The 19,172-nt window shown below is 46.8% G+C and overlaps 1 protein-coding gene across 1 annotated transcript in view; it reads right to left on the bottom strand.

The window, feature by feature from the left end:
- The window catches only part of PCBD2 (pterin-4 alpha-carbinolamine dehydratase 2), a 47,971-nt gene extending 31,689 nt beyond the window's left edge, over positions 1-16,282 (bottom strand). The window contains exons 1-2 of the mRNA XM_021701885.1: positions 16,191-16,282; positions 13,097-13,228 (exon numbers count right to left, since the gene is read on the bottom strand). Of these exons, the coding sequence (XP_021557560.1) occupies positions 13,097-13,228; positions 16,191-16,274 (216 nt within the window). The 5' untranslated portion in view covers positions 16,275-16,282. The remainder of the gene's footprint in view (positions 1-13,096; positions 13,229-16,190) is intronic.
- Positions 16,283-19,172: the final 2,890 nt, after the last annotated feature.

Raw genomic sequence — 19,172 nt, 5'->3', positions numbered from 1 at the left:
AATCAGTGAGGAGTGATCAGCCCTAGATCCGATGTGCAACTCAAAGATCTAGAAAAATGGCTGAATAGGGGCTCCTGAGTGACTCAGTCAATTAAGCCTCTAACTCTTGATCTCAGCTCAGGTCTGGATCTCAGGGCCCTGAGTTCAAGCCCAGTGCTAGGATCCACGCTGGGTGTGGAGCCTGCTTAAAAAAAAAAAAAAAAAAAAAAGGAACTAAAGAAAAGAAAAAGGCTGAATAACCTGCCTTCATCCTTTTGATTTCATTGTACTGACAACTTCAGCTGGCATCATGGACCACTGAGAATCAAGAAGTAAACACAGGAGGGAAAATCCTGGGATTCTTTTCCCAGGAATGTAATACGTATGTGCAAATAAAATGCCTCAAGGGACAAAGGGGGGGGGGCAGTGGAAGAAAGTGCATCAGCTTCTCAGTTCCTTAGAGAGAACTTCCATGATGGCTCTCCTCAAACTGAATTAGGTCTTAACCATTATTCTTTCTTATAACACTCTTTTCTACTGGAGAGGCAGCATCCATTCCGGCAAATGGTTGGGGACTGCCTGAGGTCAAATTCCAACTCCACTGCTTACTAGCTGTGGAGCTTTGGGCAAGTCACTTAATCTAAACCTCAGTTTCCAATCTGTAAAATGAGGAAAATAGTCTCTACTTCACAGGGTTTTGTGAAGATTAAGTGAATAAATACATATAACATCCTTACAAAATAGTGCCTGGCCCAAGGTTTAAGTGTTCATTAGGCATTAGCTACTAGGATTTTCTTTCATGGCAGTTACCATAATTTGCAATTATATAGTCATTGCTTTGTTTATGCTCTCTCTCCATTCCTGTATCTAGTGAGCTCCATGAAAATGGGGACAATATCGGGGCACCTGGGTGGCTCAGTCGTTAAGCATCTGCCTTCGGCTCAGGTCATGATCCCAGGGTCCTGGGATCGAGCCCCACATGGGCTCCCTGCTCATCCGGGAGCCTGCTTCTCCCTCTCCCACTCCCCCTGCTTGTGTTCCGTCTCTAGCTGTCTCTCTCTCTGTGTCAAATAAATAAATAAAATCTTAAAAAAAAAAAAAAAAGAAAAGAAAATGGGGACAATATCTACTTTGCTCATCACTGCACCCCCAGGGTCTAGCATAGTGCCTAGCATAAGTGCACAGTAATAGCTTATTAGTGCTGAGTGCATAAGCATCAGGAAAAACTTTCTGGAAGTGGGTGAGATGTGGACATATTGACAAAAGATAGGTGGGATGGAACAAAGAAGGTGAAGAACGGCTTAAATAAAGGTAGAAAAGAAATGAACCAAGATGCTGGGAGTCTTGGCTTCAGCTCCAGCATGGCCACTGTTTCGTGCTCCCTCTATCTGAACCTCAGTTTCCCCACTTCTTCAGTGAGGGTGATGACTAAGTGACCTCTTAGTTCTTAGTTAACAGACTAAAGAGGCCTCTGGCAGAGAACTAATGAGAGGTAGGGTTAAGGGCCAGCCTGTGGGCAGCTCTGAAAACCTCTGAGACGGGGCGCCTGGGTGGCTCAGTCAGTATCTGACTCTTGGTTTCAGCTCAGGTCATGATCTCAGGGTCGTGAGATCGAGCCCCGAGTCAGGCTCTGCGCTCAGCAGGGAGTCTGCTTTGGATTCTCTCTCCCTCTGCCCATTGCCGCCCCGCCACCCATGCACACCCTGGCAAGCTCTCTCTCTCTCTCCCTCTCGGTCTCTCTCTGAAATAAATAAATCTTAAAAAAAGAAAAGAAAACCTCTGGGATGACGATGTCTTGTAAGATAAAATAGGAAGGAAATGAGATTTTCTGAGCAGAGACCAACTTGGTCACAACAAAGCAGCACGGAGACCAATGCATGCAGGGAGGTGAAAGGCTTTAAGAAAGCTTGTACAGGAACTCAAGGGGGAGACAAGGTGAACCCAGACTAGAGCACAGTCTTGGGCAAAGACACTGAGGTTTTAGTAACTGATAACCAAGGTAATTCTTCAGTTTTAGGTCTAGGTGCTCAAGAGAATGGTGGTACTGCTGAGAGAAACAAGCAAGTTGGAGGAAAGAAAGATGTTTGTTTTCAGCTACTCTAAACTTGAGACGCTAAACCCAGGAGAGAGAGCCCCACAAGGACCCACCTTTCCAATCTTTAGTCCATCTCACTGAACCACACTTAGGGCCCTCATTTCCCCAACACATTACAAATAAGTAAGATGTGCCCCGCCCCCCCCCAACCCGTTCTTGACCTATGTCCTTCCTTAGCTCTTTCACTCAAAAAACCTATCAGACTTTTGTTACCTATTGACCACCTTTCTCCAATTCCCTCTTCCCCCACCATCTCTGGTAACCACAAGTCTGATCTCTTTTAAGTCCTTTTGTTTTTCAGATTCCACATGTAAGTGAGCTCATACAGTATTTGTCTTTCTTTGACTTATTTCACTTAGCATAAAGTCCTCAAGTGGTAGGATTTCCTCATTTTTTATGACTGAATAATATTGCACTGTAATATATACCACATACATACCACATCTTCTTTTTTTTATGTTTTTTATTTCCAGTATAGTAAACATATGGTGCTATGTCAGCTTCAGATTTACAATACAGTGATTCAACAATTCTAGGGGCACCTGGGTGGCTCAGTCGGTTAAGTGACCGACTCTTGGTTTCAGCTCAGGTCATGATCTCAGGGTCGTGAGATGGAGCCCTGCGTCAGGCTCCACACTCGGCAAGGAGTCTGCTCAAGAGTCTCTCCCCCTACCCCTCCCCCTGCTCGTGTGCATGCTCTCTCTCTCCCTCTCTAAAATAAAGAAATAAAATATTTTTAAAAAATTTTCTATACATCACTCAGTGTTCATCACAGTAAGTGTACTCTTAATTCCCTTCACCTATTTCACCCATCCCCCACCCCTCTGGTAACCATCTGTTTGTTCTCTAGAGTTAAGAGTCTGTTTTTCAGTTTGTCTTTCTCTTTTTTTCCTTTGTTCATTTGTTTTGTTTCTTAAATTCCACATATGAGTGAAATCATGATATTTGTCTTTCTCCGACTGACTTATTTCGCTTAGTGTTATACTCCCTAGCGCCATCCATGTTGTTGCAAATGGCAAGATTATGGCTGAATAAGATCCCATTGTGTGTGTGTATATATATATTTTTTTTTAATTTTATTTTATGTTATGTTAGTCACCATACATCATTAGTTTTTGATGTAGTCAACACCCAGTGCCCCATGCAGTATGTGCCTTCCTCAATAAAACAATATTTTTTAAATATGTATTTGTACTACATCTTCTTTATCCGTTCATCTATCAGTGGAACTCAGGGTGCTTCCATAACGTGGCTATTTTAAATAATACTGCAATAAACATAAGGGTGCAGATATCCTTTTTTTTTTTTTTAAGATTTTATTTATTTGACAGAGGGAGAGAGACAGTGAGAGAGGGAATACAAGCAAGGGGAATGGGAGAGGGAGAAGCAGGCTTCCCACCAAGCAAGGAGCCCAACGTGGGACTCGATCCCAGGACCCTGGGATCATGTCCTGAGCTGAAGGCAGATGCTTAACAACTGAGCCACCCAGGAGCCCTGTTGTTGTTTTCTAAGTAAGCTCTACACCCAATGTAGGGCTTCAACTCACAACCCTGAGATCAAGAGTCACATGCTCTACCAACTGAGCCAGCCAGGTGCCCCTAATGTTGTTGGTCTTTTGATAGGAATTGCATTAAATCTATAGATTGCTTTGTGTAGTATGGACATTTTAACAATACTTGTTCTCCTGACCCATGGGCATGGAATATCTTTCCATTTGTTGGTGTCATCTTCAATTTCTTTCATCAGTGTTTTATAGTTTATAGAATATAGGTCTTTTACCTCCTTGACTAAGTTTATTCCTAGATATTTTATTATTTTGGGTGTAAATGCACATGGGACTGTTTTCTTAATCTTTCTGTTGCTTCATTATAGTGTACAGAAATGCAACAGATTTCTGTATGTACACTGATTTTATATCCTATGACCTTACTAAGTTCATTTATCAGTTCTAGTAGTTTTTTGGTAGAATCTTCAGGGTTTCCTATATATAATATAGGCCACAATTTCTATACCTATTCACTCATCAGTCGACACTTAGGTTGCTTCCACGTCTTAGTTATTGTAAAAAATGGTGCTTGAATATAGGAGTGCAGATACCTTTTTGAATTACTGTTTTCATTTCCTTTGGATATATTCCCACAATATATATGTCATTGGAACATATGGTAGTTTTATTTTTAATTTTTTGAGGATCCTCCATACTGTTTTCTAAGGTAGCTACACCAACCTGTCAGACATTTAAGAACCAACTCAAAACCCCCCTTCTCCAGGCAGCCATGCTAGATAGAGTACACCTTCAGTTTATTAGTACTTCACATTTTAGTGCCTCATCAACATGAAAATTTTAAAAATCAACTATCTTGTACAATTGAGATGTACCACCTCCCCAACAAAACTGGCTGGCTCAAGTCAGTAAAGCATGTGACTCTTGATCTCAGGGTTGTGAGTTCGATCCCCACGTTGAGTATAGAGATTACTTAAAAATAAAATCTGGGGCACCTGGGTGGCACAGTCGGTTGAATGTCTGACTCTTGGTTTCAGCTCAGGTTGTGATCTCAGCGTCATGAGACTGAGCCCCGCATCAGGGTCTGCGCTGAGTGCAGAGTCTACTTAAGACTCTCTCTCCCTTTCCCTCTGACCCTCCCCTCTGTGTTCTCTCTCTCTAAAATAAATAAGTAAATCTTTCAAAAATTAATAAAATAAAATCTTTAAAAAAAAAAAACTGGAAGGTCTTCTGGGCAGAAATGGAATCATGTACTTTTTTTACATTGTCCTCCTTCCACGCTCAGAGTGGAGCTAGTCCCTCAGTGGTGGCCAGCTCAAAGACCTCGCTACGTTCACTGATCCCACCAGAGGTAGGCTCTGTGGCTCTCAGTGTGAGCCCAGCCCTGACTGGATCTGTTCCAGGTGCCTGGTACGTGTCCACAGCCAGGGCTGCAATGATGAGGACAGGGCATTTGAAATCAGTTTGATGAATGATATGGTAGAAGGCCACAATCCTGCCTTGCTGGTTGAGAGCACAGAAGCAAACAGATTCATTAGTGGCGTTGGCTGTTTTGATAGGACTGATTTTAACGATACAATTAAATGAACTCTGATTGCTCAACAGTGATACCCGGGTTATTCTTGAACAAGTACAGCTTTGTTTGTTTTAGCTCGTGAATAGTGCCTTTCTCAGGGAAGTGTTGTCAAACCCATTTAAGGTGGAAAGTAATCCAACAGGTAGTCCTTGGAAAAAAGATATCTCCTAGAAAAAAATAAACGTAAAAACAAAAACAACTTTCTGTGTCACAGTAGGATCTAAACATGTTGCTGTAGGAATCGGAGATGTGAGTGTGACACCCACTGTGACATGACCCAGTGTGACCACAAGCAATCCCACGGTCTCGGTCTGGTTCAGGGTCCTTCTGTGAAATGCAGTGAATTAGTTAAAATGGCCCATTCCAGCCTGGATCAGAAGGGCAATATGATGGTAAATTATCTGCAAAATGGGGGAGACGATGTACCATTCTGTTTTGTTTGCAAGGATATAGGGCAAAGAGCAGAACACAAAGAGCTCCAAGCCATGGAAGAAGCCCCTTCCCTACCCGTCCACACTGGGGGGCTGAATCCCTCCTGGGGGCAGAGGGCACGTGGTCACCCCCCCACCCCCCACCCCCACCACAGAAACAGTACTGCACCACTCTATTTGCTGCTAGGGAGAGAAGACCAGCTGCTGAGGCCGCTCCTTCACGTACCCAAGATCCGTATTTAGAAAGAGCTGAATATAAGTTTCTATGTCACAGCCCTAATGCTCCAAAACTCTGACAAAACTCTTGCTTTGCAAACCTGCACACTGTTTTCAATGGCTGTATTGAAGCAAAGGGCTGGGACGCTCAAGAAAAACAGAACAGAAAAGAGCAAGCCCAAAATACACTGAAGTTATTATCTGAGGTCTCCTTTAAATTATTTTCTGTAATTACTGAGCCGGCAGTCCATTGTTATTAATTCATATTCAGCCTATTTAAGCGGTCCCAGCGATGCAGGCGGAAAACAAATGCCTCGGTAATTTCCTAACTTTTGAGTGTTATTTTCTTGTCAGTTAAATTTAAAGCAATCCATTTCTGACCACATTATACCAAGTTAATCTCATCTAAAGTGCTTCACAAACCCTAACGGCTACGCTAAGGTTTTGTACTAATGAAAGCAATTTACATAAATGAAATTTATGTCAATGCATTTCATGAAAAATTTTTTATTTTATAATAACTATAGTACTTATATGATAACATCTGTTGATATTCACAGTCTAAAGCTGGCAAAGATTTAAACCCACAACATTTTCCATGCATCATGTACATTATCTGTGAAAAGCAATAAAAAAAGCAATGAATGCATTAATCATACCAATATCATCTGCAATGCATAAATCTGAAATACCTTTCACGTCAGCTCAAACTGCTTTTTATTTTTTACACACCTGATTTTACGCCATCTGTAAAAGGGCAAGACAAAGACTGCTGAGGAAATTATATTTCTTGGCTGTTTGACTTTCACAAAATACTCAGGCTACGTTCTGTAAACAGAAGATTTACTATACGACTAAGAAAAAGCGATGCAGTTAAAAGTCCATTTTTATGAAAGGCCGGGGTAACGGCCACAGCGTTTTCACACTGCACCATGGCGTCGTATTTGCATTTTTGACACCTGTTTTACATTTCCTCTTGTCTGTCCATTCCATGTATTTTCACAAATACACATCAGGTCTAAACCCATTTCATGAGATAAACAGCAGAAGCAAGAGGCCAAATGATACCATTTTAGTCTCTAGTTTCCCTACCCTGAAGGACACCAACACCGCTGTCCCAGCCACCGCCTGAGAGCACGAGCATCATCTGCCCACGGCTCCCTGGAGCCCCAGGAGAAACTGCAAAGCGAACACCAGCATGAATACACCACACAAATACTTTTTTAAAAAGATTTTATTATTTATTTGACAGAGAGAGAGTGAGAGCAGGAACACAAGCAGGGGGAGTGGGAGAGGGAGAAGCAGGCTTCCCGCCGAGCAGGGAGCCCGATGCGGGGCTCGATCCCAGGACCCTGGGATCATGACCCGAGCTGAAGGCAGACGCTTAACCGACTGAGCCTCCCAGGCTCCCCACCACACAGATATTTTAGTCAGCCCCTCAAATGTTTGCTCCGGTGTGTTGCTCTCCATTCCAGTGACAACAAAGGACGCTTCTGAGGTTTCGAGTCAGCAGCGGCTACAGAGCCCATCAGCGGGCACAAGCGAGGCTGAAGCCACCGTGTGTGATAAGCATACAGGTTTTCACTTGACCTGACAGGAGCCCATACGGTAACAGCAAAGGACACTTTCTAAGCTACATGATGAATCAGCCTTGGGAACATCCTCCTGGGAGTGTTCCCCTACCTTCAACAGAGTACGTTTCCACTTTCAAGAGCGCTCAGATGTGACATTTCTATTATTGCATTACTGACTCATAACTCTGACGTGCACCGACTTTTGGCTTACAACAAGGAACAACGAAACCCGAATTAATTCTTTCACAACGAGAACTGTTGAGAGCCGTGTCCCACTGAGGACTGTTAAGATTTTCATTAACAGTTGTCTTTCTTCTGGTATCATCAAGCTTTTGACTTCACTAAGTGTTTCAAAATGTTAACCATAAGCCTATTATCAAAGTCCTCAATAAAACATTTTTATAAAGCAAGTCAGCAACAGTAACTTTCAACAGCTCTACAGCAGGAGCTCCGGGACACAGGCAGGGAAATACTTCACAAACCCCGAAGTCACATACGGTGCTACCGAGGCTGGACGCACGAGACCGGGCTCCTCGGCACCAGCAGCCTCACGGCCCCGGCTGCTCAGAGGGCAGCAGTTACAGCAGCCCCGACGTGATGAGCAAGAGGCCAGACAAACGAACCTCGGGCCTGGCCTGCAAGCTCTACCTGTGATCCGCTATGCAGCTGCAAAGGGCCATTCTTGCAGGTCAAAACGGGCTGTGGGCCAGTTCGTATGATTCACCGTTAGAAAATCAAATGCCTTGAGGGCCGGTCCGCCGGAGACGGCCCAGACACGGTAGAGGAGCTCCTCTGGGAAAGCAGGGAATCCCACGTCTTTCTCACAAAGCTGCGTCCCTTTCTCCTGAGTCAGAAGTGTTCTCCATTACCAACTGGAAACTCCTTGTATCCTCCTCCTGGAATTCTTCATTCACCCAAAAGATACCAAACCAGGTGTGGTGTCCCAGCGCGGCTGCCAACCTATTCCTGATGGCTCACTTCTCTCCACGCTGAACAAGGGAGACTCCAGCATCCCCAAGGGAGAGGATGGGGGAGCCCTCCCCGGGGGCTGTGGCTCCTGCCCTGGAGGGCTCCACCTGCTGGCATCTGGAATAGCTGTTTCCTGGGTTCCAAAGCTTCACCTTCTGCACCTCCTTCCAAACCATCAAACCGCATCAGATTTTGCAAGCTTCCCACCTGATTCCACAAATGACAATACCTAACAAAATTTACCTTTATGGGACATCCCCACCCGACGTCTTGTTCTTTCGACGCAGGCGCCCTGCAGTTGCCAAACACTTAAGCATCAGTTTGTCACTGAAAGACCTCTCCCTCCCTAAGTCTACATGAAAAGAAGAAAAGCAAAAACTCCTTACAAACGCCAAGCCCACCCTGTGTGAGTCCAAGCGCTCTAAACATAGATACTTGCAACTTCAAGTCCTGGCAGCACGATGCTCTGACGGCTCAAGGAGGCTTGCCATGCCCGACACACTGCCCTGCAACCCTCAACACGCTGTGGCTCAGCGCAATCCTCCCCCAGGGAGATTCAGTGGCTCCCGGCCACAGAAACCTCTGGCCCTGGCAGCCACCAACACCGTTAGAACTCCCTGGGAATTCTGCTCTTATAATCTCTAAATATTTGCACCCATCTGAGCTATCAAATGAATGTGGACTATTTGGAACTAACCATATCCTGGAATAAAACCACTGAGAAAAAAAAGAAGTTGCAATGTATTCTGCTGGCTACTTATTATTATAGTAAAACCTAGAATAACCCAAAGCTTTGAGAAATAGGTTTTTCACCCAAGATCATAAAAATGGTTTTTTTTTTCCTTTTTAAGATTTTATTTGAGAAAGACTTTGGAAAAAAAAGAGAGAGAGAGAGAAGGAGGAGGGGTAGTGGGAGAGGGATAAGCAGGCTCCCCACTGAGCAGGGAGCCCGCCTCAGTGGTCAATCCCAGGATCCTGGGATCGAGCCCTGCATCGGGCTCTGTGCTTAGCTGGGAACCTGCTTCTCCCTCTCCCACTCCCCCTGCTTGTGTTCCCTCTCTCGCTGTGTCTCTGTCAAATAAATAAAAAATAAAATCTTAAAAAAAAGAAAAAAAATCCCCAGTGACACTGAAGACTGCCCAGAAACTGACCACAATCCCCTAATTAGTGGATTGTCTTGGCCTCCAAGAGACTATTCCACTCTTTTTCCAATCTTCCCAGATCTCCAACATTCCTCCCTGCCACTCCTGCTCATTCTCAATTGATAACCTCACTAAAAAAATAGAAATCATCAAAGAGAATTACCTGTACTTCCCAAGAGCAGGGTAGCAACCAACATTCATCTGCATTTATACATTCTGCCTTCTTTCCTCAGACAGTGGACACACCAGGTGCCCTGCGCCCCGACCTGCCCATTCCATCTTGTGCCCTCTTGCCAACCAGGCCTGTACTCTCACAATTATCCCCCTGACAATCCTCAACCCAGTACCTCCAGCCTGAGCTCCGACCTCACATACCCAAGTGCTGACCTGATAACACCACCTGGGTGACTAACAAGTGTCTCATACCTGCCACGTCCGAAACAGGATTCTCAACTCCCTACCCTGCCCCATCTTCCTTAACTCAGGAAATGACACCAACAGTACCACCCTTGACCCTCTAGCTCAAACCAAAACCTTGGGATCATCCTTGTCTCTCCGTTTCCCCCATATCCAATCTAACAGAAAGCCTTGTTTGCTCTCTCTTCGAAATATACAAGGAATCCTACATTTCTCTCCACTCCGCTGCTAGCTCCATAATCCCCCATCATCTTTTACCTAGCCTGCCACAACGGCATCCTAGCTAGTGGGCCTGGTTCTGCTCTGGCCCTCCTACTGTCTAGTCACAGCACATCAGCCAGGACAGTCTTTCTAGAACATAACCAAATCATGGCACGTCTGTTCTTGAAAGCCCCGCAGCTTTGTACCCCGAATAAAATCTAAACTCCTCACCAGATGGACAAGGCTCCAGGGCTCTGGGCTCTCCCTCTCCTCAGCCCCATCTCCTATCAGTCTCTCCTTCCTGCTCACTCCAGAACACTGGCCTCCTGGCTCTTCCTCAGTCACACCAAGATCATTCCTGCTTCAGGAATTCTGTACCTGCTTTTCTCTCCTTCGGGAATGCTCTTCCTTTGGGTCTTCACATGCTGAGCTCCTTTGCATGATTCAGGCCTCGGATGTCCCGTCCCTAAAGAGGGCCTGCGAGACCACCCCATCTTAAACAGCCTCCATTCCAATATCCTACTTTTCTGGGTCACACTTATCTCTACCTGAAGTTACACTATTTACTCATTTGCTTCTTGTCTGTCTTCTCCACTAGAACGGAGCTACCTGAGCTTAGAATTGTGCCGAGCACAGTGAAGATGCTTAATAAATATTTGTTGAGTTAACAAATACTACTTTTACAATAAAAGTCAAGCTGATTTTTAAAAGTGTAACTGCATGAACAATTGCTACATTGTGAATAAACTCTTATCTGTGGAGAAAGACTAGAAAAGAATAAACGCCAGATGAAAGAAGTTGCAATGAGAATTTTTCTTAATTTACAACATCCTATTCTAGCATTTCCTGTTATTGTTTTATAATAAAAACCAGGATCTTTTCTGTCCTAAATAAAAGGTTAGCGAGGATCTATCAGTGCGAGAGGGTCACAACTCTAAACACCGGTTGTGCAAAAGAGAAAGGTAACTCTGACAACTGGGAGCACGCACACCAAGGCCCTGGGGTTACACACGAACATCAACAGCAGACAAGTCCACTCCGTGAGCAGGATGGATTCAAACAAAAACAAGACCAAGCTGCAAGGTTATGTGAACACAGACAAAACATGAACACTGTCCACACCACAAAGTACCGAACATCCCCCTCTCCCAGCTAATGAGCGAGTGTTGCTTCTTTGCCAATTTCAGCTTTGGCCCCACTTTAGTCTACCCTCCCTACTGGTAAGATTGATTAAAATACTGAATCACAGACCTGCCCATTTTCTGACAGCATCCAATCCAGACCAAACCATCTTTCCAACACCTCCCTGAGACGCCCCACAGTTCCCTGGGATGTGCAGCCTCCCTCGCTGCAACAAGCAATTCAGCCCCAACCTGCTCCACTAAATCCAGGTGTGTTCCTGGTGATGCTGGGTGGGTGGGCACTGACAGGTGTTACAACATCAGATGCAATTACAGGCCACTGTACATGCAGAAGTCCTAAGAGACCCAGCTGGAAAACTGACCCCAGGATATAATCTCAGGGCTGCTTCTCTGAATACATTCCCTGACATTGGCTGATTTTCTTGTCATCTGCCTCTTTCTCCTAAAAGCTGAGTGAAGGAAATAAAAAAAAAAGCCAAATTAATAAAATGTCCCAATGCATAATATTACACTTAATCACGGATGCCCTGCACAGCTTCCCTTCCCTCCCACTTCTGAAAGTCACCCCAAGCACAGGGTTAGCGTGGGCTGGATGACTGACTCTTGGGCAGGGCCTGAGGCAACACTACTCAAGTACTTTAAGCCACATGTTCAAGCCCAATAAATTAGCCCAGGCTTAAAGAAGTCAGGCTGTACACATGTAAGAATTTTAATAAGCCTGGAAAATGCTACCTAGAGCTTATGCACGAGCTTACTGTACCAATGGGATTCCAGGCCACCAGCCACGGAGTGCTAAGCCCCTGACAAGAGCTGTCAAGCACATGGGGCAGCAGGGACAGGGAGTCGGCTTCGTCTAGGTCTCCTCAGAAGCTGGAGACTCAAAGCAGAAGGCTGGCAGCCAGACGGATGGAGAACAGAATAGGGCATGCAGCTCAGTGGAGCCAACGGCATTTACTAGGAAAACATGTCGAAGGTTTGTTTGGTGGAAATCTGGTCCTCACACACCCTTCCAGAAACTAGCAAACACCGTAATCAATGTCTGCCTTTATCAAATGCCTGTTTGTACCCAGAACTGTGTTAGGTACAATAGAGAGTTATTTAAGCAAACATGGTCTCTGCCTTCTAGATGCTGACACCTAATATAAATAAAAACAATAAATCTGTCCAGAGGATTACCAAACTCACTGAACAAACATGAAATAGTCAAAAGCACCGACCTTATATAAATGCAGTGGGGTAAGAGCTGAAGGGTAAGTCATGGGAGATGACTCTCTAAACAGGGCGGGGCCCTAATGGACCAGTTACCTTGTTAAGGCTGAGTCTTGGCGGGGGTGGAGGGAGGGGAGCTTTTAAGAAAAGCTACAAGGGCAGGCTCTTGGGCTGGGGGAAAACGAGCTAATCAGAGAAGAGGCTGAAGCTTGGGGCTTGATTTAAAGACTGAAATACATGTACGGGAAGAAAGAAAACTTGACAAGCGTCCAAAAAAAGTAGGGGAAATCAGTTGAGCAGGTGTATGTTTCTCAACTGCTTTTACTCAGGCCCTCTTCTGATACACATAAAAAACTCATACGCCCTTTTAATGTTATTTAAAATTTGAAAGGAAACTAAATATCCTAACCCACACCAAACCAGGGGGTTCAGAATCTGATTTTCCAAATGACAAAACCCACTCTCCTCCCCTACAGCTGAGACTCACCCGGCTGGATGGGAGCATCTGTCAACAAGGACAGAGCAGCGGTCACTGACTTCTTAAGGGTCCACATGGGACCAGACAACCAGCAGGATTAAAGAGCTGCAGCGTAAGGTGACATAGACAGACCATGGCACTAGCAAAAATATGTCATAATTACCTGATTAAAATTTTTGAAGGAAAACTCTTTGTAGAGGGCGTCTCTCTCATGTAATTCCGACCATCCTGCTGCTTTCAGGTCAAGGATAACTTGGTTCCTCTCCTCTGCTGTCAAATGGCGAGCATCTGCTGCCTGCGGAAAGAACACATGTAATATCTGAAAGGTAAACGTTCTGTTAAACTCAAACGCATAGCCCTTTACCTTATGGACAGATGCAGAAAAATACCTTAAGGGCAACAATCTGTGACCATTTTGGGTTCCTCTGTTCTCAAAAAAGAGACAAAAATAAGGCTAGCTCCATACAAAAGCAGCTGCTTCCATGCCACGGCGTCTCACACGCCTTACTGCTGCCTCACACTTCACAGCTCTGTCTCTGGTTGATCACAGACACAGCCATCAGCCATTACCGCTGGTCATCTTACCAATGACCGTATTGCCAACCAATACCTCCGACCTTACCTACTTGCAGGGCTACTGAAGGCTCAGGTGAGAGAGGGACTGTCACCCAGAAAGGCAAAACATATTATAAGGGCTCCTCATCAAACGGCAACTGGGAGCTGAGCTGGATCTTCCACCATGAAACCACAACTCATTCCCACTTCAGAAATCCTGAAACCCTTTATCACTGACATTGATGTAAGTAAGAGGACAGAGTAAGTAAAATTATTTTAAGACAATTTATTCTGGGGCGCCTGGCTGGCTCAGCGGGTTAAGCATCTGCCTTCGGCTCAGGTCTTGATCTCAGGGTCCTGGGATCATGACCTGAGCTGAGGGCGGCTGCTTAACCAACTGAGCCACCCAGGTGTCTCTAAATAAATAAAATCCTAAAAAAAAAAAAAAGCAACAAAAAAACAACTTATTCTAAGAGGAAAAAAGGTTGCTTATGAACCAGTTTTCTTGTTTCTCTTCCTTGCTAGGTCAGCCACCCTTCCCCACAACTAACACAAGAAAAAAATGAAAAAAAAAAAAAACCACCTCTTAATTAAATAAAAACATTTGAAGACCTATTATCAAAACCGCTTAAACTATTAAGACTCAAAACATCTATTCATTACTTTTACAGTGACCCACTATAAGAAATAATCTAATTTTTGGTTTTTTTTAAAGACTTTATTTGACAGAGAGACACAGCGAGAGAGAGAACACAAGCAGGGGGAGTGGGAGTGGGAGAAGCAGGCTTCCCGCTGAGCAGGGAGCCCGATGCAGGGCTCGATCCCAGGATCATGGCCCGAGCTGAAGGCAGACGCTTAACGACTGAGCCACCCGGGTGCCCCCTAAAATTCTTATTAGCCACTTAAATATGCTAAGTCAACTCAGAAAAGCATGGAAAAGAAATTAAATTATCTGTGTCCACTCTGAGTAGCTGCCAAGAAAACTCTTAGCCACGCTGTGGGCAATGCAGCAGTCACCTGGAGTGAGTGGAACACGCCCGCTGAGCTGTTCTCCTCCATATTCTCCGCCATGCACATCCCCAGTGAGGGCAATGGTGTGCTCACCACAGATGTCTGCCCAAGAACAGGGACCGTGTCCAGGACTGTGAAATGGAACCACTTCACTTACCTAACACAAATGGTCCCCTTGGAGACACACCTGCAGAACCCTTTATAATGCGCTTAATTTTTTTTCTGCAGGAGATGGGGACAGGGACAGGTGAAAGCATAGGATCTGGAAAGACCGAACTTGATCCAAGGCCTCACTTGGTTACTTTCAGCTGTGGAGATGCTGAACAGATCACTTAGCTTCTCTCAATACCAGTATCCTCATGTCTATGGTGGGGGTATCACCACATCTACCTGTGGAGACTTTTTTTTTTTTAAAGATTTTATTTATTTATTTGACAGAGAGAGACACAGCGAGAGAGGGAACACAAGCAGGGGGAGTGGGAGAGGGAGAAGCAGGCTTCCCGCTGAGCAGGGAGCCCGATGCGGGGCTCGATCCCAGGACCCTGGGATCACGACCTGAGCCAAAGGCAGATGCTTAATGACTAAGCCACCCAGGTGCCCCGAGACTTCTTTTTTTTTAAAGATTTTATTTGAGAGAGAGAAAGAGAGCAGAAGCAGGGGGAGTGGGAGAGCTCGGAGAGGGAGAAGCAGACTCCCTGCTGAGCAGGGAGCCCAAGGACCCTGGGATCATCACCTGAGCGGAAGGCAGACACTTACCTGACTGAGCCACTCAGGCGCCCTGAGATTTTTTTGAAAGAGTTAAGTTAAAGAGATCTTGAATGTGAAGGCACCGGCATAGAGCCTGGCACGTGGCAGCCACTCAAATCATGTCTGTTTATTCATTCCTCTGAACCCCGTAATATTACTTAAACATCAGCACCTTGGGCACAGGTACACCTAGGGACACGCTTAGGTGACAGCACTCAACTCGTGTTCTCACCTTAATGGCCACGTGCTCACCTTCCTCCATCACCGACCTATTTTAAATGTAGTCTATTAAAGACTTTCAAACTTTCAAAACAAGCAACTTAAGATGAAATGGGAAGTTTAATGCAACATTTCCCCACTAGGTGGTGCTGCGTGTTAAAACTTTCCCTCAAGTTAATTTATCCCACTATATTAATTTCTAATGCCAGAAAACTGACGGAACGCCCCGCGGAAGAGGGAAGAAGTATAGATTTGTCACTCCCAAAAAAGATAATTTATTAATAATTCCTCCAAAAGCATCACAGCAAAACAAGTGAGTTAACTCAGCGCTGAGCCAGCGGGTTTCCGGTGAGTGCGCCGTGCGGGAGCCGGTCCCTGCCCTCGGCGAGCGCAGTCTAGCGGCACAGCGCCTTTAGTCACTTCAAGTGACCCTTAGCATCAGAGAGTTTTACAGCTACTTTTCGTGCTTTCTTTAAACAAAACTCGTCCTCGGTTTTTTTTCCGGCGGGCAGTCTCGTAGACACGACGGGATGTGTAAGCCAGGAAAAAACGATGGTGCTGCGGGCCCCTTGTCTCCGGCCAGGCGTCGGGCAGGTGCCCGGCGCCCGAACGCGGCTCCCCAAGGTCCGAGGCCGGAGTCTGGGCCCGCTTCGGGGCCGTCCCGGGTCCTTCCCCCCAGCCCCCCACCTCAACCCTCCTCTTGCACCGCGAGCCCCGGCACTCACCGTGGCCGAGAAGCTCGGGCCCCGGCCCCGCAGCGTCGCCAACAGGAGCCGCGGCGCCCCCCGCGTCCCTAGCGCCGCCGCCATGGCCGCCGACCGAGGGCTGCCCGGCGCGCTGCCTGCCCGCCGCCCGCAGGCGTCTACCGGGCCGGTCGGGAGCCGGGAGTGGTGCAGGCGGCCCCCAGTCGCGGCCCAAGCGGTCCTGCAGGCGCCCGCGCAGCCCGCCCCGGAAGGTCCCGGGAGTTTCAGGGCCGCCGACCGCGCTGGCAGCAGGCGGGCGACTGCCGCAGGACCCCGCAGGACCCCGCGCGCCCCCGCAGGACCCCGCGCTCCCAGCTCCGGCTCCGCGATCGCTGCGTCGTGTCGGCCCCGGGGCCGCTTTCCCGGCAGTGCCGGGAGATGGGCCGGCCGGCGAGCGCGCTCAGGCGTGACCCCCGGCTCGGCTTTTCGGTGTCCGGGCCCTGGCTCGCCGCACACTCGCGGACAGTCGGTGCCGGGCTCCCTCCTGGGCGATGGGGCCAAGAGCCCGAGCCGGCGGGAGGACTTCGCGGGCGGGGACGGGAGGAGATGGGCTCCGGGTGGGTGCTTGTGGGACCACTCCCGTCCCTGCTCGCGGAGGGCAGAGAACCATAGGGGTTCGGATCGGGGCTTGTAAGGCAGGGAGCCGTGGGTGCTGATGGAAGCTCTGCTGGGCCCGTCTAGCTGCTGAGGCCTTGGGCACGCTGGTTCATCTGTGCTGGCCCAGATAGGACAGTCTGGAAACCTGGCTCTTCATGCTCTCTTTTATAAAGAGTAGCGCACGATGCGCGCTCCGGACATGGATGTACCCAGGAATTCCTGATACACAGGAATTTTTTTTTTCTGGAGAAGAGGGGTAGTCTTTTATGGACGTATTTACTAATATTTTATTCTTCCTCTTTTTTCTTGCCTTTTTTTTTGAGATGTAATGTCACATGCCGAAAAATTCACCCTTTAAAGTGTACAGTTTACTGGTTTTTAGTATATTCACTTGTACCTTTTTACTAGTTTAAACAAATTAGTATAACCAATTTTTCATAGGGTTTATCCACATACCCGAGAATTTTTTTTTTAATATGAGAGTCCATTTAAGTTCAAATTAGCAGTTGCTAGCAGTTAACTTCATTTCCCATATGGAGTTGGGGGAAAAAAACTTTTTTTGCCTTAATATATGCTAAAATTCAGACGTGGCTCAATATACGTTCTCAGCGTTTGCCCACTTGACAAAAACTCAAAGGAGGACTCTCGCAGCAGACCCTGATCAAATGTCACTGATCTCAAGGCATCCATCTAAGACATTCTTATTTCCTTTGCCTGATGCCTCAAGTGGGCAGAGACTGGAGATGGAATTTCCAGGGGCGCCTGGGTGGCTCAGTCGTTAAGTGTCTGCCTCGGCTCAGGCCATGATGCCAGGGTCCTGGGATCGAGCCCCACATCGGGCTCCCTCTCCCACTCCCCCTGCTTGTGTTGCCTCTCTCGCTGTGTCTATGTCAAATAATTAAATTATAATAAAAAAAAGTTTCATTTCCAGTACTTAATCAGGTGTATACAATCATGAAGAATACTCTGCAAACTTGCTTATTAAAGCGAGAACTGCAAAACGGTCGGTGTGAGGTAACGAGACTCCTCGTCTTCCTTCCCGAAATTCACTGCAGGAAACCGGCATCCCAGCTGTAGTTAGGAAAAGCAGAAGCAGTAGCATGCTAGTAGGGCCCAGGGGAAGCGATGTTCACCAGTAGGGGCTGTGGATACTTTGCCTTCACGTGTAGGTCTCCAGTTAGTAGATTTAAGTTCCTTAGCAAAGATTTATTGAGCAAGTCGTCTACGGTGGACACTCTTGGGAAAGGCAGGCTCCTGCTCAGTCTTTTAAGCCCTGCTCGCTCATGTAAGAATGGGACTTAGGCCTAGAACACCTCTTACGGTCCTTATAAAGAGCCCATACAGCCTGTTCCAGTCTTACCACCTTGTGTGGGAATATCCTTCCCTGATCCAGACTCAATATGTACTCCTGTATTCTGCTTAAGTACGTAAGTCAAATAGCCCTGGGGCATACCCCCCCCCCACCTTCAGTATTACAGACTCCACGGGGAGGGGACGGGACTTGTGCTAAGACACTAGAGGGGCACTCTGGCCATTGGCTGCTGGGGAGGATCCACTAGCCATGGGGGACCAATGCACGCTCCTGGAGCTGATCTTGCTGTCTCTTCTGTGAGTACAAATGCTGTTCCATTCAGTGCATGACTTTTGTTTTCCGTGGCAACTGATACTAAGCAGGAGTGGGCAGAAGTGTTTGGACTTCTGTCCCTGACGACTGGCACTCTGATGATCTTTGCTGTCTTCCGTTGAGCTGAATCCCCGCCCTCCCCATCCCTGGCACTGGTACCAGTGCCAGGTACCATGCTTGGCTTGGGGCGGTTTAGCTGCTCTTGGACCTTCTTCCTGCCTCCTACTTGCCGTTCCCTCAGCCCCAGTGCTTTCCAACTTATCCTCTCTACACTTGAAGCTCCCCCTAGGGAACTGCCCTGCTCCACTTTCCCTCCAAGGGAACCCCAGGTAGCTTGTCTCAGCTGAGTATTAGAAGCAAAGCCATGGGGCGCCTGGGTGGCTCAGTTGGTTAAGCGACTGCCTTCGGCTCAGGTCATGATCCTGGAGTCCCAGGATCGAGTCCTGCATCGGGCTCCCTGCTCGGCGGGGAGTCTGCTTCTCCCTCTGACCCTCTTCCCTCTCATGCTCTCTCTCATTCTCTCTCAAATAAATAAATAAAATCTTTAAAAAAAAAAAAAAAGAAGCAAAGCCACGGATCTGTTGGCCGTCCCAGGAGCCTTTCCTCACCCTCCACACTAGAGTAGGGACCCATGACATATCAAAGGCATGAATATGCCTGCATCTTTGATAAGATAACTTCTCATCTGGGAGTGTGCCCCCCAGGAAATGAGACTATATACAACAATAAATTAAAAAAAAAAA

This window comes from Neomonachus schauinslandi, chromosome 7, assembly GCF_002201575.2.
Source record: "Neomonachus schauinslandi chromosome 7, ASM220157v2, whole genome shotgun sequence".
In the NCBI taxonomy this organism is placed as follows: domain Eukaryota; kingdom Metazoa; phylum Chordata; class Mammalia; order Carnivora; family Phocidae; genus Neomonachus; species Neomonachus schauinslandi.
The sequence above is the reverse complement of the archived record's forward strand: the minus strand, read 5'-3'. Positions and strand labels throughout refer to the sequence as shown.